The sequence below is a fragment of the Kryptolebias marmoratus genome, linkage group LG9, assembly GCF_001649575.2.
Source record: "Kryptolebias marmoratus isolate JLee-2015 linkage group LG9, ASM164957v2, whole genome shotgun sequence".
Lineage (NCBI taxonomy): Eukaryota > Metazoa > Chordata > Actinopteri > Cyprinodontiformes > Rivulidae > Kryptolebias > Kryptolebias marmoratus.
In genome coordinates, this window is record NC_051438.1 from 20341318 (window position 1) to 20368206 (window position 26889).

At 41.6% G+C, this 26889-nt stretch overlaps 2 protein-coding genes across 2 annotated transcripts in view; one reads left to right on the forward strand and one right to left on the reverse strand.

The window, feature by feature from the left end:
* Positions 1–26889, reverse strand: part of mrpl11 (mitochondrial ribosomal protein L11) — a 60310-nt gene that overhangs the window by 13083 nt on the left and 20338 nt on the right. The window lies entirely within an intron of this gene.
* On the forward strand, positions 6731–12657 carry tmem265 (transmembrane protein 265). The gene is made up of 2 exons (XM_017408471.2): positions 6731–6949; positions 11039–12657. Exon 2 carries the CDS (start codon positions 11041–11043, stop codon positions 12091–12093), a length of 1053 nt encoding a protein of 350 aa, XP_017263960.1. The 5' UTR covers positions 6731–6949; positions 11039–11040; the 3' UTR covers positions 12094–12657.

Consider the following 26889-nt stretch of genomic DNA (forward strand, 5'->3'; position numbering starts at 1 on the left):
GGGGGGGGGGGTTGTTTGAGTCAGGCGAACAACAGCAGAGGAGAAAAGTAAAACAAAAGGCTGCCGGGGGTCCTCATGAATATGAGTGAGCCTGCTTGTATGTTTATGTATGAACACTTCGTCCTTGTTGTAATCTGATGAGACTATTGGTTTAAGCAGTGCAAATTTGTGCATATTAAGCAGCTGACAGTGTGCAGCTGAAGGTGTTTCTGAACCGGAGACAAAAAGAATATGATGAGGCCTAGCAATCCTTGAAGGAATGCATTTTGCCCAAGCTACAGTTTTAAACTGAGATAATCTTACTTATGAGAAAACAGCAGATTTTGGTGAAATCTTATCGATATTATGAGATCTCTCATTATCTTTTAGGGCTTACAGTACGTGATGGGGATGACCCTAAGCTACTACCACATCAAATTTCAGATCATTACAGTTCTCAACATTTCCGTGCTGGCTCAACTCAATTGCCTGTGAGAGTTTCATTAAAGTCTGTCGAGTGGTTCATGAGATAATTTGCTGACAGACAAACACACACAAATACATTATTGCCCACCAACAACAGGAGGCCAATAAAGAGTAACAAATATAAAGCAAAAGAGGATAATGGGTCAGGAGAAGCGTTGGGCTCATTCAGGCAGGAAGAAACTGAAGGACAAGGACACAGAAGGAGGTGTTGGGGGCAGGATGTAATATTAATTGCCCCTGGAACTCAAAGCCTGTGGATAAATTGCCCCTGGCGGTCGGCACAGACAAGGTCTGCGATGTGGCGACAAAGGTGTTACAGGGAGGAGGAGCTGCTGGGAGGCAAGGTTAATTAAACTCTTTAGTGTGAAACACTCTCATTCATTACCTTCATTAACTTGTTCATTTAATCTGCTCCGGTGTTGGCGTTTTATCACATCCAGCCCCGCCGCAGCGTCATACAGCTGATTAGGTTTCATGCTGAACCCCTCGGCTGCAGAGGGGCTGGGCAGCAGGTCAGTTCAGGAGGCAGAACCGCGGACTGCAAACAGCTCAAAATAAATGGGAGCTCACGCTGCACGTGCATTTTACTTGATTCTCCACAGTGGAATGAGTGGATTAGTCTTAAAAGTGGAAAATAAAAAAAGATTTTCACTCCTCCCAAGTCTCCAGTGAACTGCGCTGAGGCTTGAATGAAAGAGCTGCTCAAACCGGAGCGAGCGCAGACTTGACGGAGCGAGCGCAGACTTGACGGAGCGAACCAAATTCAGGGATTTGTTATTTCTACCAACAGAAACAAGGTAAAACCTCTCAGTGGAGTTTCTATTGTTTGGATCTTTGCTCAAAATAGTCCCAACCTTCTCCTCTCTCTCTCTCCTTTTTTTTGTTCCTCAAACAAAACGAATAATTTGCCTTTCGAGGGCAGGGTGAAGGCAAGCAAGCAGGCAGCGGATCACAAAATGAATTGCATCATGACAAAATATCCCATTTTCAACTCCATTAGGCCCCTCTCACAGACCTGACAGTGTTGTGCTTTTTGCCACTTCACATGATTAATCACATGTGGAGGCTGTAGCAGAAACCGAAGCCTGAACTGCGGGCTGCCGTGGCCCCATGCTGGAGACGACTTAAGAAAAAAAATAAAAGAATTGAGGCCAGGCACAAAGAGTCAGGTGATGGGCTACAGTCACACTTCAACAAATCACCTGGATTTTGTCGAGAATAGAAACCAGGTAGACTCGGCATTCGGTCCAGAGTATTCACTGGCTCCAAACAGAAAGTGGTGGAACAATATGACGCTGGTGTTTTTCTCTGAGACGGTTACGCTCTCAGCTGCAACACTGAGCAAATCCCTGAAATGTGGTTTTAAAACAAAACGCTGCCAAATCGTCTCACATGGAGACATGAGCACAAATCTGAAGATGAAAAGAAAGTGGACGTTTAACCAGTTTGTGTGATGGCTGGCAGCTCACGCTCGTTCCAGTGGAAAATAACAAAACTTTGATCTTAGAAATTCATGCTTATCAGAAACCGCGGCCTACGAGGAGCTGGGTAGTCACGTCTTTTAAAGAAGTAACTGGGATGAACTGGTACCAGCACAGGGAGGGTAACCAGGCTGCTTCTGGTGGAAAAAATGTAGGTAAAAAAACACAAATATGTGTTGATTTTTGCTTACAAATAACGCTCATATTAAATTACTATAAACGGTACAGGTTTTGACCCCTACTGGAGAAATCTGTAAAGAATAAAGCTGCATGGCTCCATGCTCAGTTATGCAAAACTAGACAAATTACTTCAAGCGACCGGTAAAAATCTAAATATGATTTAAAATCTTACTCCAAACATACAAAGCTCACAACAACCAAGCTCCAGCTTGTATTAAAGATCTTTTTGTTCCACATTTTCCTGACAGAGATCTTCGCCCTCAGACTGCAGGTTTACTTGTAATTCATAGTTTCTAGAAGTAGAAAGGGAGGCAGAGCTTTCAGCTATCAGCCTCCTCTCTTGTGGAACCAAATTCCAATTTCTGTCTGTGAGGCTGACACCCTGTCTGCTTTTAACACTCGGCCTAAGACGTTTCCTTTTTGATAAATCCTATAGTTAGGGTTGGCTTGGGTTTCCTGAACTGTCCCATAGTTATTGTCACTATCGACTTGGACTGCTGCAGACAAACTGACCACATTTTAATCTCTCTGTGCTTCATGTTTGTGTTTGCAATCATTGCTGTCATTAACCCAATTTTCTCTTTGTTTTTGAACCAATCCTCTTGTGTCTCTTTCCTGTCCTCTCTAACCCCAGCACATTGAGGAAGATGGCCGCCCATCCTGAGCCTGGCTCTGCGGGAGCTTTCTTCCTGTTAGATGAGTTGTTGCTTTCTGCTGTCGCCAGCGTGCTGCCCAGGATGAAGCGTTGCAATAAAGTGAAAATTCGATGCAATCTTTTGGCTTCCTAAGATAACTTTTTCTAACTGGCATTTGATAAAGTAATGCATGTGAATGTTTTCTAATATAAATGTAAAAAATTGACCAATTGGATTTGGATTAAATTTATGATTTGGGCTTGTTTTTTTCTTTGTATAGTGCCTTTTGCTGACTGGTTGTGAACCGAATTGATTGTACCTGAGTAAATGATGTAGATAATGTCAGAAAATGAGTCAAATTTTCACAAGCAGCTGATTTTTTTATTTTTTTTTTTTACAACTGACATTTCAGGTCAAGACACCTCCCTCCCTCTGTGTTCTAATTTTAAATAAGTTAAATTGTAGCTGGCAATAGCTGATGATGATCAAAGATAAAAGTTATGAAAAATAGGATCTAATGACTTGTCTGTAACACAGCTGAGCTCAGGTCAGACTGTCCTCTCGCTGAAACAACTGTCTGCACGCTTTCTGGCTTAAACTGCTCCTCTGATGTCGGCTGCTGCTTTAGTTATCTGAGAAACATTTGTGACAATGTGCTCAAAGTGGTATATATTATATTATTGTATCTATTTTTATGATTAGAAGGCCTGCACATCAAAAAAACCACTCACCACAAGACGTTTGATCATTATTAAATACTTACAACAACCATAATGATGGTTTTTCAGTCTGACTTTCCAGTTTTTGCCATAAATGGTTTCTGGGCTGTACCACGATCAGAGTAAAAACTACAGAAAACCTCACAAAGATGAAGCGATCGCCAGAAAACAGTTGTACGAGATAAAAGACGTATTGCACAGACTGACTCCGTATGTTCATTTGAACTTCATTAAATAATAAGTTTTAAAGTTTTAAACAAAGATATTGTAAGATCTGTTAACAGGACAACTCTCAGCTACTAACAGACCAAAAATTGTAATCTGTAAAGTCGACCGATGTATAGCTATTGTTGTGTTTGCTAACAGTGATTAGCTATGGCGGCCATCTTGAGTTGTGTTCACTCCCGAGGTTTATCAGTCGTTTATTTACACCCAATGATTACTTTCTCAGACTTTTTTTTAAATCCACCAACTGATTCATGAGATATTTTGCTAACAGACAGAAACAATCACACACGGGTGATGACATGATCGCCCGCCTTTCACGGCGGAGGGCGGTTATCAGTATTCTGGTCATCAAGGCTTTTCTCAAGATCATTGTTCATAAGAAAAAAGACACTGATCTAAATTGTAAAAGCAAATTACGCCACATTTGACATCCACATTAAATCTCCCCTAAAAAAAGAGATTCAATAAATTTCTAAAGCCAAAACGTGTCTGTTATTTGGTTCTCCAAATTCATAAAGAGGAGCGAGCTCCTGAAACATCTGTAGTCCACTCTTCATCTCTGCTGGAGGCTAGCAGCTCCAGGGTTCATTATCTGCTACCTGCAGAACTGCGGGCAATCAGGTTGAATTATGGGAGATATTAATGCCAGATTTTGACAAGAAAAGATGAATGTGTGGCGAAACAACATAATATCTCCTGCGCTGGCGTGATTCGTTCCTCAGACGGTGATATGACACGGAGTAAGAGCAGGAAGAGGACGACTCCTGCATGTTTGCAGAGGTCTGCCTCAGGTCTGACGAGGAGCGTGACTTGCTGTTGATGCCGTTAGCATTCTTGGATAACCCCGCGCGTTCTTTTAAACTTCACCGATCATGTCTGGGGCGAAAAGTGATGAGTGCACAGTACTGTGGACAGTCTGCCTGCCTGCCTGTCTGCCTGGCTGGCTGGCTGCCTCTCCTCTCGTTCTTTCTCCCTTCATCCTCTGTGTAAGTGAGCCAGTGTGCAAGTGACCTTCAACCACACCCGGTGGGAGCAGGAGAAGAAAAGCAGGGAGGATGGAGAGGAGAATGAGATAAGCATGAGCAGATGTGTGACAGAAAAGTGGAAGAGGATGAAGAGTTCACACACACACACATACGCACAGAATGAAAAAAATAAAACACTGAAGTGAGGAAAATGGAAAATCTCTCCTCTCATGGAAGCCAGCGGAGCGCAGAGCTGAATCTGACAAGAAAGATGACTCTCCATTGCCTTTTTCACCAGTCTGATTAAACCTCTCACTCCACAACAAACCCAGTAGCCACAGAACCAAAGAGAGCCGAGGACTTCGGCCTTGGCTGAAAAATGTTGGACCTTGAGGTTACGGCAACACTGTGAAATTTTTAAAAAAAGAATTCATATGTGGCCAACAAAGAAACTGAAATTGAATTCTTGAAGAAAGATTAAAGTTCCAGCGTTCCTTGAAGAAATGCATATCGACCGCCGCCTTTTATGCCAGACTTTGAGAAGAAAAATCATATTATGCTGAGAAATGTTTGTCATTCTGGTCAAACCTTGAAAATAAATTCATGTGAAATCTCAGGCAATATCCCAAGATGTCAGCCTCAAAGTATGTCCTGGGGATTACTCTCAGCTACTACCACATCAAACATTAGCTCGATATCTATAAAACTGACTGAGTTGTATAAATTTTTATATTGGATAACATCGAGAAGCTGTGGTGCCCATCTTAATTTTGAACTGACTCCAAAAGTTAATCTAGATGTACAACCGGTGATTATTTCCCAAAAGTTTCATGAAAATCTGTCCAGTGGTTGATGAAATATTTTGCTGACAGACAGACAGAGTTGACTTCAAACACTTTATGATCTTGTAGCGCTCAGGATATGATCAGTCTCAGCTACTACCACACCCAATTTAAGGTTAACATCTGTAAAACTGACTTTTTTCTGTTTCGTAAAGGTCAGTTGGCTGTGGCAGCCATCTTGAATCAGGCCGACTCTACAGGTCAATCAGCTGCAGATGCACATCCAATGATTACCTTCTGTAAGTTTCAATAAAACTCGTACAGAGGCTCATGATTATATTTTGCTGACAGACAGGCATGAGCAAAAACATCATCGAGTCCCTTCTGGCAGCGGGCGGGCTCAAATGCTGTTTCCACTAGAAAAGTCTGTAAAACTCCCCCACCTTTCTGTCTGTGCATGCTTTAATAGGGTAATCTTCAACAGAAGAATAATTTCCTTATGTGACTAGGGCAGCACGCAGACAGAAGGGGGGCTAATTAAACTTGTAACATCTGCCTTCTGAGCTCTAAATGTGTCTTTAGGCTACAAACATCTTTCGCTCCACTTCCTCTGCTCCACTTTCCAGCAGGGAGGGGGTAAATAAGGTGTGTGCAGCTCCGGCACAAAGCAGCCGAGTGTCACCATCACATTAGAATGAATACTGTAAGAGAGAGCTCTGACATCCACACAGGCTGATGGTGGAGGAAACGGGAGGAGGAACTGGAGAGGGTGGGAGGTCTGAGCCTCCAGCACGTAGCCTGCTTACAAATGAACACCGAAACTCGGGACGCGTGAGGGAGCCCGCGCTGCTCGGCGGATCTCCGCTTCTCCTTTCTTCCCCGCGCCCTCCTCCGCTCCTGGAGCCTCCTTCCCGGGGCTGCTCGCTGCGGTTTCTGCTCCGAACGATGCTCCACTTCTGAGCGCGTCCGCTGCGCACAGCCGGGGGACGGCTCTCCTCCTCCTCCTCCTCCTCCTCCTCCTCCTCCTTCTCCTTCTCTCCCCCCTCCTCCTGCCGCTGCTGTGTCAAAAGATTAACAACAGACCCCGACACTGCGGGAGGCGACAGATCCAGATCCGGAGCTTCTGAAAATACCAGAGAGCTTTAAAAAAAAGAAAAAAGAAAAGAAAAAGAAAAAGGCGAAGGAAGGGTCGGGGACGGATACATCTGCCACGCCAGATCTGCGCGGAGGAGGAAATCTTTTTTTTTTTTTTTTACACAAGTCTCCTCTTTTTTTTTTTTCATATTTTGAGACAGAAGCGATGACTTGTTCTCCTGGAGCCTGAGTGTGCCCAAACACCCGGACAGTGACACTTTTATCGCGGCTCATCATCGGCATTAACAGGGACTTTGCTGGTCACGGACGGCTCTTCTTTCTTCTTCTTCTCTTTTTTTTACTCTGCTGTAAATCAGAGCAGCAGGACGATCGAGCCCGAGCGCAACACGAATGGTTTGGGTAACTAAAAGCTTCAGTTTTTCTTCTTCTTCTTCTTTTTTATTACTACCATCCAATGCACAGATAAATCCGTAATACCTGCAACTAATGGGGCAGTTATTAAACAGGTGTTGCAGAGAGGCGGTTTATTAGGTGTTGTTAAAGTAAAGGATGCAGGACAGTTAATGAGGAAAGATATGGGGCGCACAAAAACAGAACCGCAACAGATGTGGATCTGACTCTGCATAATCAGGGACTCTATTAAATCGTTAGTTTGGCACATAATGGCTCGGATGATGCGACTCTCCACCACCCCACCTGTGCTCGTGAAGGATTTTTGTCTCAGGTGCAATTTGGAAGTCCAGGATGGCTGTTTACGGCGATGAACTTCAGGTGCAGATGCCTCCACCATGGCTCTACATCTGTCCACCAGAGATTAAAGCAATATTTATTACCCACTGCCCAAGGCAAAGACGGAGCGAGAATGTTTTTGCTCATGTCTCTGTGTTCCTTTGTCTGTTAGCAAAATATGTCACGAACCACTGATCGGATTTTAATGAAACAGTGACAGTAACCATTGGGTTGGCATCTATAACTATGGAGTCAACCGGATTCAAGATGGCCACCACAGGTAAACGATCTTAGCAAAGACAGAAATGTGTATAACCCGGTCAGTTTTACAGATATTGAACTAAAGTTTGGTGTGGTAGTAGATGAGCGTGATCCCCGACTACAACAATCTGCTTTTAAAACTTTACTATTAACTACATGTCTGTTAGCAAAAATATCTCATGAACCAGTGCATGGATTTTAATAATATAGAGCTACGTATCTATAGATTTGGTGAGGTAGTAGCTGATCATCGTCCTCAACACATACTTTGAGCACAACACCCCGAGGAACATCTTTGATTATAACCTTGGCGCCAACTATTGGAGTCAACCGTGTTTGTGATCTCGTGAAGCAATGGACAGATTTCAGGGAAATTCTCAGAAGGTGATTACTGGATGTACGTCTACAACTGATTAACTTCTGGATACAATTAAATTCAATTCAATACAAAACCGGCTAAAACTCAGTGAATTTAATGTCTATTTAGCTCATTTCTGACACACCTGACAGTCTTTCACAGCCCAAACTCCAACCGCTAGCAGATCGTGCAGGATATCGTGATATCACTTGAGATTGTGTGTGATCTCATTTTCAAAGTTTGACCAACATTTCTCAACAAAAGACGATTTTAGTTTTAAACTCTGGCATGCAAGGAGGCGGGCGATAAGCGTGGCTTAAAGAAACGCTAGGCGTTTAATAACAATACAAATGAAAACGGCAAAGCCCACGCCTGGTTTTAATCTCTGTCAGGGTGTGTTCGGGGGTGGGGTGGGTGGGATTAAAGTGCTTTTTGGATGATTACTTGGACAACGGTGCACCCTGTGTGCGCTGTGAGCGACATGATAAAACTGGGAGGAAAAGAAATGTTTTTGTGAGCTACATAGAATTTGCACAAATCTTTCACCTGCACACCATTATATGCTATTACTCATGGTTACTGTGAAATAGGTTGCCTCACCCTGTCAACAGCGGTGTCACTTCGCAGACAGCGGAATGATGAATTTGGTCATTATTGATGAGCCGAGTGGACACGCGAGCTGACATCCCTGTCTCTCACTCCGAACAGAATAAATTACACGGCGCTGACAGGGAGTCAAAACACAAAGACGGGCTGGCCGGGGAGATTTCCAGGGCGCAATTCAAGGCACAGGTGGAACAACCTATAGGAGGCACGACCTCAGAGAGAGAGGAGAGCGGGGCAGCTGCAGCAGTGGTTGCAAACTTCTTCACCCCTGCAGGCTGAGTTTGTTCCCCAAAGAAACAGAGGACACATTTAAATTCCAATATCCACCCCCCTCCATCCCTCCCTCCCGCCTTCCTCTATCTGCGGCTCGCTGAAATTCATTCAGGTTTCGGGGAATGATAATCAGGTTTCTGAGAGGGAAAAAAAAAGACAATGAGACACTTCCAATCCCGGCGTGATCTACGCCTGTCTCGCCTCTGAGCGAGATTAATCGGTTCAGATCGTTCTTCATTTCTTTCATTCAACAGTTTCAAAACAAAACTTTATTGCCTTTGATTCATTCAGTCATAAAGGCTTATGAAATGCACGTCTCAATATGAGTCTCTTTCTGCCTATGTTTAAGTCTCCTTCATCAACCTCCTCTTCCCCTGAGCTTATTTATTAATCAAAGCCCAAGCAATCCTCGAAGAAATGCATATCGCCCCCCCTGCATTTCATGTCAGAGTGTTAAACTGAAGTTTTAATGCTAAGAAGAAACCAAGTTATAGCTGCTTTGGTCAAAATCTCATGCATTATTGTGAGATCTCGCAAGATCTGTCAGCTCTCACAGAATGCATTGAGGATGACTGTCAGCTACTACCACACCAAATTCTAGCTTAATATCTGTATAACTGACTGAGTTGTAACCATTTTATTGCTTTCTAATGTTGATTAGCTGTGAGGGCCATCTTAAATTGGGGTCACTCCAGAAGTTAATCAGTTGTAGATTTACATCCATGGACTACTTTCTGAGAATTTCATTAAAATCTGTCGAGTGGTTTATAAGATATTTTGCTAACAGACACACAGGGTTGACGGCATCAGTCAATGCCAAATTTTTAAGTTAAATTATCGCTCAATGCGTGGAGCTCGCAGTATGTGTTGGGAATGACTCTCAGCCACTACCACACCGCATAAATATCAGTAAAACTGATTCAATCACAGCCTTTTTTGTGTTTGCTAGGGTCAGTTAACTGTGGCGGCCATCTTGAATAAGGTTGACTCCAAAACCTTATCCGTTGTAGACGTTTATCCAATGATTACTTTGAGGGGTTTATTAAAATTTGTTCACTGGTTCATGAGAACCAGTGGTGATAACATTGCCAGCTATTAGCCATACAGAAACCCCAAAAGGCCCATTACTCTTCCACTTACAGCTCTTCTCTTCTACACGTCTCAAATCTTTTTTTTTTTTTTGGCTTTACTCAGCGGGGAGTACTTCTGTCTTCTTTAATGATTCAGTCAGGACAGAGGAGGTGGCAGAGCTCCTTACAGTCAGGGAGGCGATGTGTCTTCCATCACCGAGATATCAATACACATTTTTCACTGACAGACTCTTCTCAGAGGCCCCAGCCGTGCTGACAATCTCTAGCTCGATCATGCTCAACTGTTGCCGTCAGGACACATCTGAAACCGGTAATGATTTTATATTACAATGTGATCGATCCGGCTGAGAGGGGTTGACACTGCCGAGTGGCTGCGAGCAGAAAACAGACAGTGAAGTGGCCTGTGTGCGCCGTGCTTTTCAGCTAAACACGATAAAGAGATGCCGGTTCGATCCCACTGTAAAAAGTCAATGATCATTTCTCACTCAGGGATCGATGCAGTTTTTTAATGCCATTCGTGGCTGATATACAATATCAGCCAAAACAAAATAAGACCACATTGGGCGACATTAGCATTGTGTTCAAGCAGCCGCCCCGACGCACAGAGAGCACACGACAGCAACGAGACGAGCGCATCTCTAAACAAATAGCAAGTTATCAATATTCATCTAAAAAGAGATGGGATTTGGGATGATTAAAGGCTGCAGCACAGTATGAGAATAAACGCGGCAGACTATAGAGGCAAAGAAAATGCTTTGACAGGGTACCTAGCTGCGCCTGAATGCAATTAATTAATAATGAATAAGCTGAGTATAGGAAAAAAAAAAGAACAGAAACAAGAAAAGTAGTGGAAACGGAAAACTTGTGGGAAAGCCGAGAATCACAAAGAAGCAATGTTTATTTATATGGAAAATGAAAACTGTTTAATTCAAAGAGCACTGGAGAAAAAAAGCAAACAATTTAATAGGCTTCCCAGCTTGAGCGACCAGAGTGTGCAGCTCTGGCCAAAGATGAAGGGCGCTCTCTGCTTCCTCTGCAGCTAATGTCTTTAACCATAGCAACAAGCATCAAAGTATTGTACAGTTGGTTTGGAAAAACAGGCATGTTTTATTCTCAACCTTTGTCTCTGGAACGATGCAGAAACGGTGTGTATCTGTGTGTGTTCCTCAGGCATGGTGCCCACGCCCCAGGTGTGCGTATCAACCCTGGTCACGGTGAGCACAATGGCAGTGGTGGATCTCTACCTGCTGGAGCAGAGCATGCTGGGACCTCGCAGCCTTTCAGGACCTAGCGTGTGGCAGTACGTGGCAGTGTTGCTAGGTGACGTCTGTTTCCTGCTCGCCCTGCGCTTTGTCTCGGCCGGCGTGGTTTCCGAGGCGCAGTCGCCACGCCGCGGCTTCGCCAACGCCCTCTGGTTCCTGTTCCTGTCGCTCCTCCAGCTGAAGCTCTTCTTCGTCTGCCACAACTACAGGCAGGAGCGCAGGCCGCCCGACCCGCTGGCCCGGAAGACGCTGACACTGCTGCTGTCCATCTGCCTGCCCTCTCTGTTTCTCATCCTGACGGGAGCTGACCACATGACGCCGCAGCGCAGGAAGCAGGAGGTGAGGAGTCGGCTCCTGTGGGTGGTGGTGGACCTGCTGGATGTGCTGGACCTGCAGGCGGGGCTGTGGGAAGCCCAGGGTGGATCTGGAGGGGTTGCAGAGCAGAGGCTGCCAATTTGGGCGGAGGGCCTGGTCTTCTTCTACTGCTATGCCCTCTTGCTGCTGCTGCCATGTGTGGCCCTCACGGAGTTGGGGGCCACGGGCCTGCCAGGACAGAGGGGGCCACGTAAGGAGGCTCTGTACCCTTGGCTCAGCTTGGTCACCATTAACATCTTCACTCTGGCCCTGAGGGGAACAGGCATACTGTGGTACAGAGACTCCCGTGTGTCTACGGTGTTTCTGGGGAAAAACCTGCTGGCCTTGGCTGTGAAGCTGAACTCCGCCTGGGAGAAACACAAGCAGGAGCGCGGTGCAGCAGGAGCTGGGACAGTAGCTGGAGCAGAACCAGGAAGCTCCACGGTGCCAAGTCAGAACTCGGAGCAGGAAGAGGGCCAAGCCCAGGGGAAAGCTCCTCCCTCTCATTATCACACACTGCCTCGCTCTCAAAGCCACAATCTCTCCCACGTCAGCTTGGAGCCTACAGCGACGTCCTTAGGATCCTCTTTCATCTCCCATGAACTGTAGAGAATCAATCTGAACATGCATGCAAAAATATTTGTACGCACATCTCAAAGTTACAACTTGGACAGGCCGCGGCGGTATCACCTTCCAACAGATAACTCGTATGGAATTTCAGTACGACAGCGGCGGGCACAACTCGGAGCTGTGGAAATGAATTTGGCAAGCTCAGCTGTCTGTGCATTATGTCGCGCTAAGAGAAACTTGAAATGCATTGTTGTGATTTGTGGGAGTGCTTTTTTAAAAGTCAACACTGTGAGCACAACTGCCAGAGAGTCTTGTAGAGACACTTAAGTCTAGTAGTGTTCGGTGTCAGATAATGGAGGCTTGACTGCCTTACCTCCCACAGTTTGTTTAATTCTACATTTGTTGTTTGAAATGTTTTTATGATGTTTTTATTTACTTTTAATTCTTTCCCTGCTAAAAAAAATATCCAAGTTCAATTTGTGTGGTTCTGTGAAAAAAAAAATGGATCAAACTTTTTCCTTCAACTCCTTATTACGTCCCTAAATATGGACTGTGATCTTTCAGTGCACATTTTCTATCACTTCATATGAGAGCTTTAATATTGAGAAGCAATGATTCTTTTTTTTTTTTTTTTTAAGAGCTTAAAAAATGAAAAGCTATGCCAGGAAAACTCACCCTCAACACTGTGGGTCGATGTTTTAATTTGGAGTCTAACCCAACATTTTTTAAATCACCTTATCAATCCAAGTGATGCTCCTTTCTTTATATGTCAGAAAATTTGTAATCATTTAAGATTTATCAGTTAAGAAATATGATAAATTATAGGAAAAAAGGAAGAGTAATGGATTGCATACCAGAAAGATTTTCCTCCACTTATTGTTTTTGTGAACCTCATCAGCCTCCAGATGCATCTGTGATCCTACAGTGGTTTCCCCTGCACTACCGGTTTGTTATTGGCTCATTAAATGGACATTATCATCTGTTATTCCTCGTATAAATATGTCCAGGAGGCGCTCTCCTCTCAATCCTCCTGGAGGATAATAATCTCTGTAAATAAAACAACAAAATCAACATCTAGGAGCACTGTAGGGACAAATTCTCTGTTGCTGTCTGGTTACATTTACGGTTCCATGCAGAAGAGAGATACTATTATTTGAAGATCAGTAGTTAACTTTATTTAGATTTATGTTTATTTTGAGCTGTTTTCAGTAGCTATTTTCTGACGTTAAAGGCAGTATCTCACTGGGCTGGTTCTGCTGGAGACTAGTTGGTGAACAGCATTTGCGAGGGAGTCTCCAAAATGTCTCGAGAAGTTCGCAAAGGTCCTCAATTTCCTTGCTTGAGCCGCAGAGGCTCACAGTCTTGTTGCTTGAAAACTGTCTAAAACCACGTCAAAGATAAATGATAATTATAAAAAAACTGCTCTAAATATGCCTATTTTCATTTAAAAAGGGCACTTCAGTAGATTAAATCGTAAACGTGGAGGCGGCTGCCAGGGTGGGTACAAAGTGGAATGCAGCAGGAAGTGAAATAATGTGCATGGCCTAGAATATAGTTTTGCAAGCTGTGCACAAGAAAATAGGCCAAAATTTGAAAGATTTTGCTGCGCAAAATGCAGTTGCGTTGTTTGCTAGTCAGTTGGTTGCAAATACTCAGAATTCAGTGAGACTGCAGGTAAAAATGTGCCATTTTAATCTCAGTTTATGTCGCCAACTGGTCTCCAACATTCGCAGCCTCGTGAGATACCACCTTAAGACTACTTATTAAGGAATGCCTCATCCGTCCATGTTACATCACCAAAGGTAGGAAGGCACTCGCCATTAAAAGGGTTCTAGTACTTGCACAATGCTGGTGATGGAGTCGATTCTTAACTGATCCTATAAACAAACAAACATCTAATCAAAGACCTCTGCTTGCTTGGCACCAGTTTCATTCTGTTTTAATCTCTGAAGAACCAACTTCATTCATCAATCTGTTTTCTTTACCCGCTTTTCCACGCGGGGTCGCAGGATTTCTGGTGTGTATCTAAAGCAGTGTTTGTGTGAGAGACGGGGTACGCCCTGGACAGGTCGAAAGTCAAGAGACAAACGAGACAGACAACCTTTCACACTCAGCCACACCTAGAGACAATTTAAAGCTGTACAAACTTCAGAGTCAGGCCATTACATCACTTAAAACATCTTTCTGGAAATGTTCGATCTTTTGTCTGTTGCATTCTGACTTTCACAGTTTATCGTCAGAGATCATATGATTTGTCTCATTATCCCCACAAACAGATGTCCAGTTTATTTTACAAGTTCTTCTTTAAAGCACAGTTTGCTTTTGTGAACAGTCTTTACGCTGTCAACCGGCGTTTCTGACTTCTTATTGTTATTTACTCTAGACCTACATCCGATGCAAGTTTCATTAAAATTTTGTCCAGTGGTTCATGAGCTGTTGCGTTAGCCGACAGGCGCACACACACACACACACACACACACACACACACACACACACACAAACACACACAGAAACACAGGCAGATCATTATCGTTTGTCCAGGAGATGTTTCTGGGACTGATGAGACAAAACTGGAGCTTTTTGGCCAGTCACATCAGTTTTTATTATTGTGGAAGGGTACCAACAAATTTATCTGTGTCTATATTAAAATTTTAAGCTGGATCTACTGTATATATACCAGTTGGTGATAATAAAAGAGCAGACAATGTTTATGAACAGAGTTGCAAACAAATAGATAATATTACAGAAACAAACAGCAGGAGGATGAGAGACAATGAAGCCATGTTATTCTGGTGCTAATTCAACTTTTCATTAAACGGTAACCTTGTTCTGTTTTGGATTCTACAGACAACTAACAAAACCAACTCTTGAGTTTTTAAATATGGCCCTCACAGCATTCTCATTGGGCTCTATAATTGCGCCTCCAACTCGTGATGAATGTGGTTCTCTCTTTCGGTGAAGTGTTGGAGCTGCTGAAGCAGCAGTTATTTGATGTTGAAGTCGGCGCATCAGAGCTTGAAACAGAAAAAATTGGTGCTAATCACTGGCTATGGTTTAAGCGCTAGAACTCTCTTTGTTGAAAAACCACTTCTCCTCCAGAAGATGGAATGCCGATCTCAATTTTACCAAATTTGCTCCGGTCATGTCGACAAACATGCCTACAATCAAACTCGGTGACCTTTATTGGAGCATGACAGAAAGGTCAAGTTATTTAAACACAGGAATTGACAGGTGACTGGCTTAAAAGAAGGAGAAAAAAAAGAAAATCTATAAATGATTTCATTTCTGCAATGCTCTTACATAGGTCAATGGACCAAAATGTTACAATATCTTTTACAAAATGTCAGGAAAAAAAAAAGGTTAAAACAAGAATCAGCTTTGCTCTGAAGCTCCTGCCTGCCTCTGGATATTCAGCGCCGTTTGATTTTGGTTCAACTCATTTTTAAAACAGAACCTTACATGAGATAACAGCTAAAATATATGCACTTTTTGAAACCACCACAGGAAGTTGTCTGAGCGATCTTGGCTGCTTTCTGTTTCTCATTGAACAGAAAGAATAATGATGCCTGACTGAGCCTCGCAGGAGATAAAGAAGAGCAGCTCCTGGCTGTTGCTATGCAGTGATAACAGGTGACAATGTCCATTTAATAGGCTTATAACAATCCCATTGTGTTTATCGCTCCATCCAAAAGGAACAATGACAGATTTCACTTCTTTGTTCCACTTGTCTGGCAGAAAATATGGATCAGGAGAATCAAGAGTTACTGCATCATTTTGCTTGGGTGAAATGGTTTTTGAGACTTCAATGCCAAATTTGAACACTGATAACCTGGAAACTACTTTACTGTGCAAGTGAAAAACCATGTTATTTACTTTGAGAAACATTTTAACATTTGCTGTTAATGTCCTAAATTATATACTTGCATCTTTAAAACAATGTGTGCATAAATTAAGATGTCAACAATGAAAGACACTGAAATGATGCAATCTTTCTCTGGCAGGGTTCAACAGGAATCTTTTGTCCATCTTTATGCTACTGTAACACAAACTACCCAACAAACAGGTCTATTTTACTATATTGTTTACAAAGATTGAATACCGATGTAAGTAATCCCTTTACGGTTCTTTTTTTAAATGTTTGATGTGATCTGTGATCTGAAAACCTGTCTGTCGTTTTTCTAAAAGATGAGCAAAACTGTTCAGCTGCACGTCCAAGTCTCTGATCTCTTTTTTTCCCTCAAAAGATGAAACATTTTAATTTAGAATTGTTCTACACACGGGGGCTTTCATCTATAAATTCATCAGAACGTTGGGCATCACCAGATTTAGGGTCAAACTTGCAGGTGTATAGGGTGTACAGTAACGATCAAGTGCCTTGTTTCCTCGTGGAGATGTGAGGTGAAAACGCTACATGTTCGATGTGAAACTTGGACACATCTGATGTCTGTTCTGTGTTTGTTTTTTTTTTGGTTTTTCTCCCCCCACAGCTGTTGTCAGCAGCACCTCCAGAACAGAGCGCAAACTAATAAAAGTGTTTCATACTCGCCTGCTGTTGACAGTTCATTGGCTATTAAGCGTTATTGGCACACACGGAGGAAAAACAGAACTCAGTCGAGATTCTTCAAAGCCAGCAGGCCTTCAGGACAAATAACTCTCCCTTTTGTAACGTCTCCGGTGTATAAAAATCAATCAGCCCTCGTTCTGAAGTCACAGGAAGTTGTGTGTTTACATGCGTTTTCCTCATGCTGATCTGAAGCGTACGGGAGCCTCCCCACGTATTGAAGGCAGATGTGCGCGCTCTGTGCTTCACAGAACGAGAAAAGGCCGTCATTTATCACAATTATGCCGGCGGCCCCCGTCAGCCCGGATCCTCTCGCTGTAGCCCTTGAACGTGTCGGCGTGTTGTCTGCCTTTAATGTTGAAAGAGAGGTCCTGATGCGACGGGCGCGCATGTCGAGGCTTACTGTAAAAGCCTGTGATCTTTTTGTATTTTTTTTTATTGTATTTCAAAGTGAGCTGCTCTGAATGCACCTGCCGTTTTCCCCTCCGAGCTTTAATGGTCCCATTAATTGAAACTGAGGCTTTTTGTCAAAATGGAAACACTTATTCTTACCGATACGTGCTCAATTTAAGGGACGTATTAGGACTAATGTACACTCTCCCTCACAGGAAGATGTTCATTTAAAGTCTCTGCGGGGAATTTCTCTTTGGTTCAGTGACTTTTTAGGGAGAACCCACAGAGGGATAACCCGCGTAGAAGACGGCATGAAGGCATTGCCCACTTTTTTCCTTTCATCCTTCTCGCCTTTGTTCACTGTATGTTTCAAACACATGCATTCTGTATGCGGTCCCTGTTGGGCAACTTCTCATATTTCTATTATACTAAAAGCCACTACGGCAAAGGCGGCAGCCACAGCAAATGACTACCTCCTAGAATTTGTTACACCTGTTAAGCTGCAGATAGAATGCTCCGCTTTTTCCCTCAGCTCCCTCCAACTCTCATATCTTGCTCCTTAAGAAAATAACATGAGCAGTTCTCCTATTTTCTTTCTTCTTTCGCTGGTCTTTATTCTTCCTCTCCATTCGACTGAGCTAATTTCACTCCAGCTTGTAATTATTCTCATATACCAAAGCTGTCAGTTTCTCTTTTTTGTCTCCCATTCCTTCTTTTATTTCCCTCGTTTGTTCGAATTTGCCCTGCAGCCGACAGGCAGCCTACCTTTCTGCACTTCCCCTGTCAAGGGTGGTTAGTCAGAGCCAAGGGAGAAAAGAAAAGAAAGAAAGAGAGAAGAAGATGGCTAAGATTAAAGGGCCGAGGCCACTGCCTGAAGCAGAATAGGTGCCGACTGCCATTTATTTACAGTTTCCACCACATATTTAGAGCTGGAGCACAAACAGACACAAAGGCAAATCACAGCGTCCCGGTAACAATGCCTTTCAAAATGGTCCAAAAAAAAGTGTGGCACCTTTCGGCAAACATATGGCTCTGTGTTGCTTGACTGAGTGCTTTCCTACAACCGATATAACCTCATTACTCCTGACGTTGGAAGTGGCCACGGTATGCATATGAGCTCAAATACACCTACCCACACTGAAAGAGCACATTTAACGGACAGATGTCTAAATGATTCAACGTAGCACACCGCTTTGGGAGAGGACTTCAAAGTAAACTCTTCGAGAAGAGATGATGCAAACGAATCTGATATGCAATGCAATAGTGGAGACAAACGCATACTAATACCGGTCTCAGATGTGACATTTACCTGAGGCTGAGATCCAAATCTAATTTTCTAAATGAGAAACACAGCTTGAATGATTAGTCAATTCACAGAAAATTAACTGCAAACAAATTGGGATTATTGCTTAATCATTTTAAATAATTATCAAACGCAAATGTCACGCAGCTGTGGATTCCAGCTCTTCTTAGTTGCTGCTTTCTTTTGATTACTGTAAACTAAACAGAACCTAATTTATAAAAAGAGTAGAAATAGTTTGTAAGAAGTCACATGTGCAAATATGTGATTAAAATAATGATGTAGAAAACTTTATTTCAGAACATTAAGGTCTTAGATTATCCTGAGTGATGCATCAAAGTGTAAGTCCTCTAAATGTGGGACGAATTTTAACTACTTTATTTGTTTCTAAACCAACGGTTCCCAAAGTTTGGGTCAGAACCCATCAGTGGGTCATGTGCTGAGACGATCTTGATCAAACAAAATCGTTTTGAAAGCTGAAGGCCCAGAATTTCTTCAAGAAATGGACATCACCTGCTGACTTTCATGTTTTAGACGGAGATCATCTTATATTAGGAGAATTGTAACTGTTTTGGTCAAATCTTGAAAATAACTTCATGGGTAATCTTGTATGACACTGCGAAACCTTGAGTGCCCTGTTAGTGCTCTGAATGTTTGTTGGAAGTGAGAGATAATGATTGCTAATATACCATTTGTACAATAACTGCCCCAAGATATTGAAAAACAGTCTATAATGGATAAAAGTAGTCAAATAGTTGTTAAGGCAGTTTATAATGTCATAGTGCTGTTGTTGATTTTGTTTATTAGCGATGTCTGTCCACTTAAACCAGCATTAGTTGGGTTGACATTATTATTTTGTGGGTTGAAAACCTTTAAACCACTGATTTTAAGATATAAAACTTGGTATTAATAATGCATCTTAATTGGCTCCTTGATTGCATTTTAAAATGATAATTTTAATCTGTAAAGTAACTAAAAAAAACTTTTCAAAAATGTTGACTTAAACTGGGATGTTTTTAAACATTTGGGACTAAAATGCAGGAATCCAGTTTTAATTTCAGGGTTTTCATATTCAGATTTTTTGGAAGGTTTCAGGAACTACAGCTCTTTGAAATGAAGATTCTGCTTTTTTTCCAGGAGCTCAAAAAGTCGTTTCCTGCTCTGTTATTTCTTAACCAGCCGAACAGTAAAAAAAAAAACAGCAGCCGTGAACTCACAAGAAGAAGTCAGAAGCTTTCAGTGGATGTTAAACAGGCACAACGTATTCACTAGACTGGTACTAAGAGCATTAAGACTGTGCAAATCCAATATTTGATTGACTCAGAGATTAAAAGAAGAGACTGGTGAACTTGGCAGCACGAAGGACCCAAAGCAGATGAAAAAGGTAACTGCAGGAATTATTCTACAGAAATGGAAAAACTTCACATAATGAACCCACATGAAGAACACTCTCCAGTTTGCAGGCAGAAGGAAGAACTTTCATGAACAGAAGTGTAGGTATTCACCATGTTTCTAAGCCTCATTAAAAAGGTTGGGCTTAAGTTTTCCAAAAAATAAAAGTGGCTTCACAAGCCTGGCCAATTCTGCCCAAGCATTCTTTAAATCTGTAGCAGAGATACAGAAAGAAAAAGTAAAGAGAAAGCTTGGACTGTTCATGATCTGAAGCTGGAATCTTATCTGAAAACCATGTGAAGGCAGTTTGATGGGGCTGCATGGCTTCCAATGACACTGGGTGACTCATGTTTATTGATGATGTGACAGAAAACAAAAGCAGCCGGATGAATTATGAAGTGTTTAGGGAGATTCTGTTGGATCTGATTCTGCCAAACGCAGCAAAGCTTTGAATGATGAAATGAGGCTTCAGAGCACAGATGAATGATGATCCAAAACTGAGAGCATCCAAGAAGTTTTCTGAAGGTCAGGAAGTGGAGTTTTCTTCACAACAGAAGTAATTCGCCTGATAAATAAGTCAAGGTTACATTATTAAGTCAAAACTAAAAGCAGTGAGTCTCACAATTGATAAAACACAACCGAGGACAGTTCATGTAAAGGCTAATCAAAGTGCCACAAAGATTTCTTAAGGCTTAGACTTCAGGCAGTCCTTGCCTTGAAATGATTACTGACAAAGTATTTTAGAAAATGTCTGCAAACATTTTTTTAATTTTGCTCATTTTCTTTAAATGAAACTGAAAGTCTGCCCATTTCTCATGCTTTATTTCAAACATATTGTGCTCGCGTGGAAAGCAAAAATTACAGAAATCTTTTGGTCTAAATGACTTCAAACTTTAAGCCGTGCTTCTACAGAGTATTAAAAGCTGCAGCTGTAAGAAAATAACGTCACAAACATTGTCGTTTCACAAAGTCGACACTCCAGCGCAGTGGTCGCACCAGGTCGTTGAAAATTTATCAATTGTCTTCAGAAATTCTTTGGCATTGGCGCAGCTACTTTAAAATGCCACATACGCATTTAAATAATGAATTAAGTGTTGCGGTGACCCAGTAATAAAATTACACAATCTCATGCTTCACAGGGCAAACAGCACTGGTTGGATATAGATCTCTGGCCTTTACTGACGTGGATCCTTTCTGCAGGCGGGTTGTTGGCGCAATGCACAGGTGTTGCTTGTTGTGATGTTCCTTATGGAACAAACAGCTGTTGTCGAGGCTTACGGGTGCGCTTAAACTGGATAAACTACAAAACGATGACACATTACTCCTCAAGGCGGCAGCGAGACTCGCACATGACTTCTTTCATCATTCACATCGAAAGTCTTTAATGTGAACTCTGTCAAAACTCACTCTAAACATCTGAAGCTTATAAAAATAGCTTGCATGACAACCGCATTGTGGGCCTTTCCTTTAAAACTACCTGTGAACGCAACAAATAAGCAGCAACAAGGTCGCAGGTAAGGAGAAAACGCCACACCAGCAACAATGATGTGGATATTAGTATAAGGGAGTATGTGGTATGCTGTAACTTTTCCAATGAAGGAGAATTTATGACTTGTATCAGAAGAATTCATGTCAGAAAGTAGTGAATAAAGGTCCGCTTAGCTTAGGGATGAAAAATGAATGGAATGAGTGGAAGAATGAGTTGGCCAGGCTGAGGAAGTTCAGTTTGTTTAGACAAATTTACAAAAGCATTCGGCCTTCGTTACCGTGTGTGGTCAGAATGTGTTGATAAGTAAAGTCCTGTGACGCATTATGAAGGTATAAAAATGTCTCAAAAGGGCTGTGCAAGCTGGATTTATTGTAAGATCTGTTTGACAGTACAGAGTGTCTGTACCAATAAAATCCTGAACACTGCTGCAACCTGGAGTCTCTGCTTGTTAATTCTGATGAAGAAACGCCACTTCACCAACCTTTATACACAACACACACCGTTAACACGGCACATATGTCACAAGAGATGATGTTTAACAAAATGTGCTTAATTTTTGTCATATTGGACAAATGCTGGACATACCAGCATATGTGGCAAAATAAGAAACTGTGACAAGGGCTTAAATCCAAACATGTAAAATTACATTACTAAAGGGAAGAACTACTTTCTTTATCTGCTTTCCATGCAGGGTTACAGGGCAGCTGGTGCTTATTGTCAGCAATCATTGGGCGAGAGGCGGGGGACACCCTGGACAGGTCAACAGTCCATAACAGAGACAAACGAGACAGGCAACCGTTCACGCTCACACCTGGTGGCAATTTAGAGTTGCCAATAAACCTAACACGCTTGTTTTTGCTCTGTGGGAGGAAACCGGAGCACCCGGAGTAAGCAGTAATTTCTGAAAAATAAAAGTCTAGTTAAAATGGGCAAATTTGACTTCTTTTCTTTTTATAAACACCAGGACCTGGTGATGATACTCCAAGTTGCTTTTCCAGCCAAGTTCCTTTTATTGACCAACCCGTTAAAAGATAAAGAAAGAAAACTCCAGAATGTGTCAGGATCTGTTTGCAGTTTATTTTGAAAGGATTATAAAGTGAAAACTATGATCATGGCTGAGCTCAACGTTGCTGCAATAAACCTAAAGAAACAAAGATCCCCAGCTTGCAGAATTAGCAGCAGCACACATCTCTGAACCCAAATCCGTTGTTTCATTAGAGGGTTTTTCAGCTGCACGATTTGAGGTGAGTAAACTTTAATTCACCACAGTTTCTTGTTGTGCTGACACTTGTTATATGTTAATTAGCCTCACGTGAGTAAAAGAACAAAATATACACACATTGTGAAAAGGGGAGAGGGATATTTGAAGAAAAACCAAGGAACTCAACACCATCGGCTTTTTACTGTTTGTCTAAACTATAACTCTAACGTCAAAACACAAAAATATTAATATTAAATAGAATTATTTTCAACAACTCCAACTGGGAAAAATTTCTCACATATAAAATAATTTCAGTGTAGTCTGGCATGCATTATTTAACATCCCCCTCACTCAAACAGAATATTCTGACAGGAAACAGCAAGGAACACGCGTTCAAAGGTACAACGCGGCACAGAGACCGAGGCAGGCAGGAAAAACCACACTGCAAACTTGTTGAGGCTGGGAAAATAAACCACTGAATTTAGGATCCATGTTACCAATTACAGGTTAGTCAAATTTATCACATTCCAGCTGTGATGCGTTTAGAAACGAGCCCAAAAATACCACACGATGTTGACGCATCAAGTCACAGTGGCAGGTTTCACATGATACCAGGGATTAAACAGAAATGTGCTTAAAGCTGTCCGTAAAAACACGACGACTGGCAGCCAAGAACAGATTTCTGCTTAAAAAAAACCCTAACATAATTCAATGATAAATGCGATTAAATGATTTATGGTATGCAAAATTAGGTAATAAGCTGCGCATTTAGTCTTCAATCAACCTGCAAAAAAAAAAAAAAAAGAAATAAAAAAGTGAATTCCCGGCTCTGCTTCAGAAGAAACGGAAATTTCCATGTGTGGATAAGAGGGGGAAAAGATTTAGCTATGCCTTAAATATGATCAGTAAAAATCTTTAAATAATTTATCACATATAACTGATAAATAGAGCACAGATAATAAAACTGGTTTCATATAGTCTTTTCACTTGGCAGAGCCTAAATTGCGAGCAGAGATAAAAGACATTTAAATGGGCTAAAATTAAAGCATAAATTCACTTTATTACTTTACAGTGAAGTGGTGCTTTATCTGGACATTATAAACTTTTTTTTTATCCCCTTTGGAAGCGAACATGCTGGAAAGCATAAAGATTTTTCAGAGCAAAATATGTTGAAATTGCAAGAAGTGGAATTGTATGAACTCTTTCTGACATCAACAAGTTTCTCAAGTGAAAAAGTGAAGAACGGAAGATTAACGGCACAGTGGGACTAACAGTATTGTCGAGCTGTTTGATGCGTTTCTGTCTATCGAGCCACGGACTCTTTGTATTCTGTGTTGTCTGCTTTTTTAAAATCAGTGTTGGCATGACGACACTCCAGAGTCAAAAGCAGGTGAGTATTTCTTTTCCTGCAGTTGTTGGTTTGAATAATTTAAAACACTTTACCCCCCACCCCCATTAAAATTTATTAGACTGAAACTAGAATAAAAGGCTTTTAGATCATAATTATTGTCCAATGCCGAGTCTAAAAAGGAGATTATGTTTTCACCTCGTCTGTGTTCGCAGGCGTGCGTCCGTCTGCGACCAAAACACCAAGAAACGCTCGATGAATTTCAATGAAACTTGGAAGAAAGTAATCATTTGATGTAGATTTACAACTGATTAACTTTTAGAGTCAAACAAATTCAAGATGGCAGCAACAGCTAATCCACATTAATAAATGCAAAACTGGAGACAACTCAGCCAACTTCACACATACGGAGCTAAAATATGATGTTAGAAGCTGAGAGTCATAACACTCTGGAGGCGACATCCCAGTAGTGCAAAACTTTAACTTTAAGCCACACGTGTCAAACTCAAGGCCTGTGGGCCATATCCGGCCCTCTGTAACATTTCATCCGGCCCCCAAGATAACGTTTAGATTTCATTAGGTCCGGCCCTCTAGTCTGGGACAGATCGAGTCTCTGATTCTTATTTTGCTTTAAAAAACTGATCCTAATTAATGAAGTTTTCTCTTGACAGTGACTTAGAAGCAAACAATATATAGTTTTAATTTCTGTATGATCAGGTTTTTGTTGATGGCTTTTTATAAAAATTTGTTTTAATGTTAAAAAATTAATTTAAAAGCTGAGTGAGACGTAAGAAATGACTGCTAATGATGTGCTTTTTGAAGTTTGATCTATTTGTCTGTGTTCATTAAAGTACGTTTGCTTTAAATTCTGTATAATCTATGACTGGGAAAAGGTAATTGTTATTTCTATGAGTGATTTGACATAATACATCTAAAACCAAGGTTAATTTATGTAATTTTTAATAAATATTGATCGTAATTGGCTTTTGGCTAGGACCAAATTTTTAATTGTGGCCCCCTTGCGTCACTGGGTTTGACACCCCTGATTTAAGCCATGACCAAAACGGTCACAACTCTGGCCTGAAAAGCCGGCGGGTGATAAGCATTCCTTCAAGGAAGGCAGAGTAATTTTTCCTAATGCCACTCAACTCTGCTGTGCTTCTTCTGATGACTGCAAAGCAACAGAATCTGTAAATAACCAATACTTTCCTATCAATGTTTAATTTTATGTGGCTGTTTTTCTTTTTTTTAAAGGAAAAAGCATCTTATTTAGACATCCAGAACACAGACAGGAGTCCTGTTTCTGATGATTCTGAGTCAGATTTACTCCGAACACTTAGCTGCTAAATGCTCCACTACAACAATCACTTTCAGCAGCAGCGAGACTGAACCAAACCACAAAGATGAAAGCTTAAAAACCAAAATAATGAGCGTAAAGAGGTCGATGTGCTCAGTAGAGCTGAGAAGAGCTGCAGACTTGAATGCAAGTTATTTTTGCTCTGTTTAATCATGTGATCCATTTATAAAATGTTTTCCAGCATGGCAAACCAGCAAGACGTACAACCTCTTCACTCCTGTGATGTTAAAAAAGCTCTTCTTTCTCACACTGAATTACTTAGTGAAACTCGTTCATTAAAGAAAGACCGCCATCTGCTAAGCCACCACACAAACTCTGTCTTTATAAATCATTTAAAATTTAGGAGAAAAAAAAAAGACAAGGTATGGAAGCAGCTGCAGGGATGATAGGAGGCTGAATTACTCAGCTCTGAACAGAGCTACTTGATGTAAATCTTAAATTATTCATCTGTAATCCTGCTTCCAAAAAAAATTTAATTAGCAGCTTTTTAGATAACTTATAAATGAAGGGTTGTTTTTCCAACCCAAAAGGAAGAGGAGGTGGGTTCAAGCTCTTAAAACGTGATAACCTTTTCTCTGTAAACTGCAACCTAAGGGTGGGATGGTCTGATATAAAGACAAAAAACAAAAGATAAAAACAGAGGATAGTTTCTAAAGCTGAATGATCACGGTGGGGGCAAAAAAAAACAAAGTTTATAAAAAAGTACCTCAAGAGCCACAAAGAGCAGGTTTGACTTTGGCCCTAACAGGCCCCCCAAACATCAAATCTAACAAAATAAGCACTTCAAGGATGTCACACAGCTAGAAGCCTTTTACAGGGAAAAATAAACAAAACTGTGCAATGGCATGCAACGTTGTGCATTTGGAAACAACAGTACTTTGCTGCTGGCTGGTCAGCACTTAGAACAGAGCAGGGCAAATATTTGCTTTTTATTTTCTTGGTTGGAAACTTTGGAAAACAAAAATAAATGTAAAAAGTAACCATTCTGAAAATATATGTATTAACGTTTCATCTCAAACTTTATACCCTTTTAAAATCAGGTCGCATTTGATCAAATTATTTACAGTTAGATATATTTTAGTCAAGCATCCAAATCTTTTAGATGCTGATGTAGAGGATGATAATTTACAGCAAGACTGAATGCTGGAAATTGAACGACTTTGCTGAAAAAGCAGAAGAAGAAGCAGAAGAACTGTGTTCCAGTGAACATTGGGACAAAATGTGACTTGAAAGAGCAGGACAGGACCACGTATTTTAACGAGTTCTGCTTTTGCACGTCTTGGAGAACAGCTGCAGACGTGGCAACCTGTTAACACACCTTTGCTCATCTGACTTGCTGAAGTCAAAATGGCTGCCGTAAAACAACCTATAATGGAGGTTTTTTTATGGTTTCCTGTTCAGGACTTTTAGGCAGGTCGGAAATATACATAATAAAACTTCTATATTAAGTTTTTAAAGGCAACCAAAAGCCAACTCTCTCATAAACCGGCCTGCTGAAACATCTCAGCCTGGAACTAATTATGCCACACAGCTGTGTTTCTGACAACCTGCTGAGGAATACTGAGAAGGAGATCCAGCTTCCACCTGAACACCAGCTCTCCGAGTCTGGAACAAATAAAGCTGGATATCTGAGACCAGCTTTGTGGCATCCAGTTTGTTTACATCTGCAGCTGGAAGGTGACCGAAATATTTAATATCCGCAGTTTGTGATTTAAGCCGTTTGGTTCAATTCAAACAAACTCGGCTCTGGTCAGCCGTCTGTCAGTCAGCGTCCTCCGTGGAGATGCCTCCAAC

Bases quoted from the DNA above. Each gene is read 5' to 3' on its own strand.
- tmem265 (XM_017408471.2), top strand. From the start codon at position 11,041: ATGGTGCCCACGCCCCAGGTGTGCGTATCAACCCTGGTCACGGTGAGC.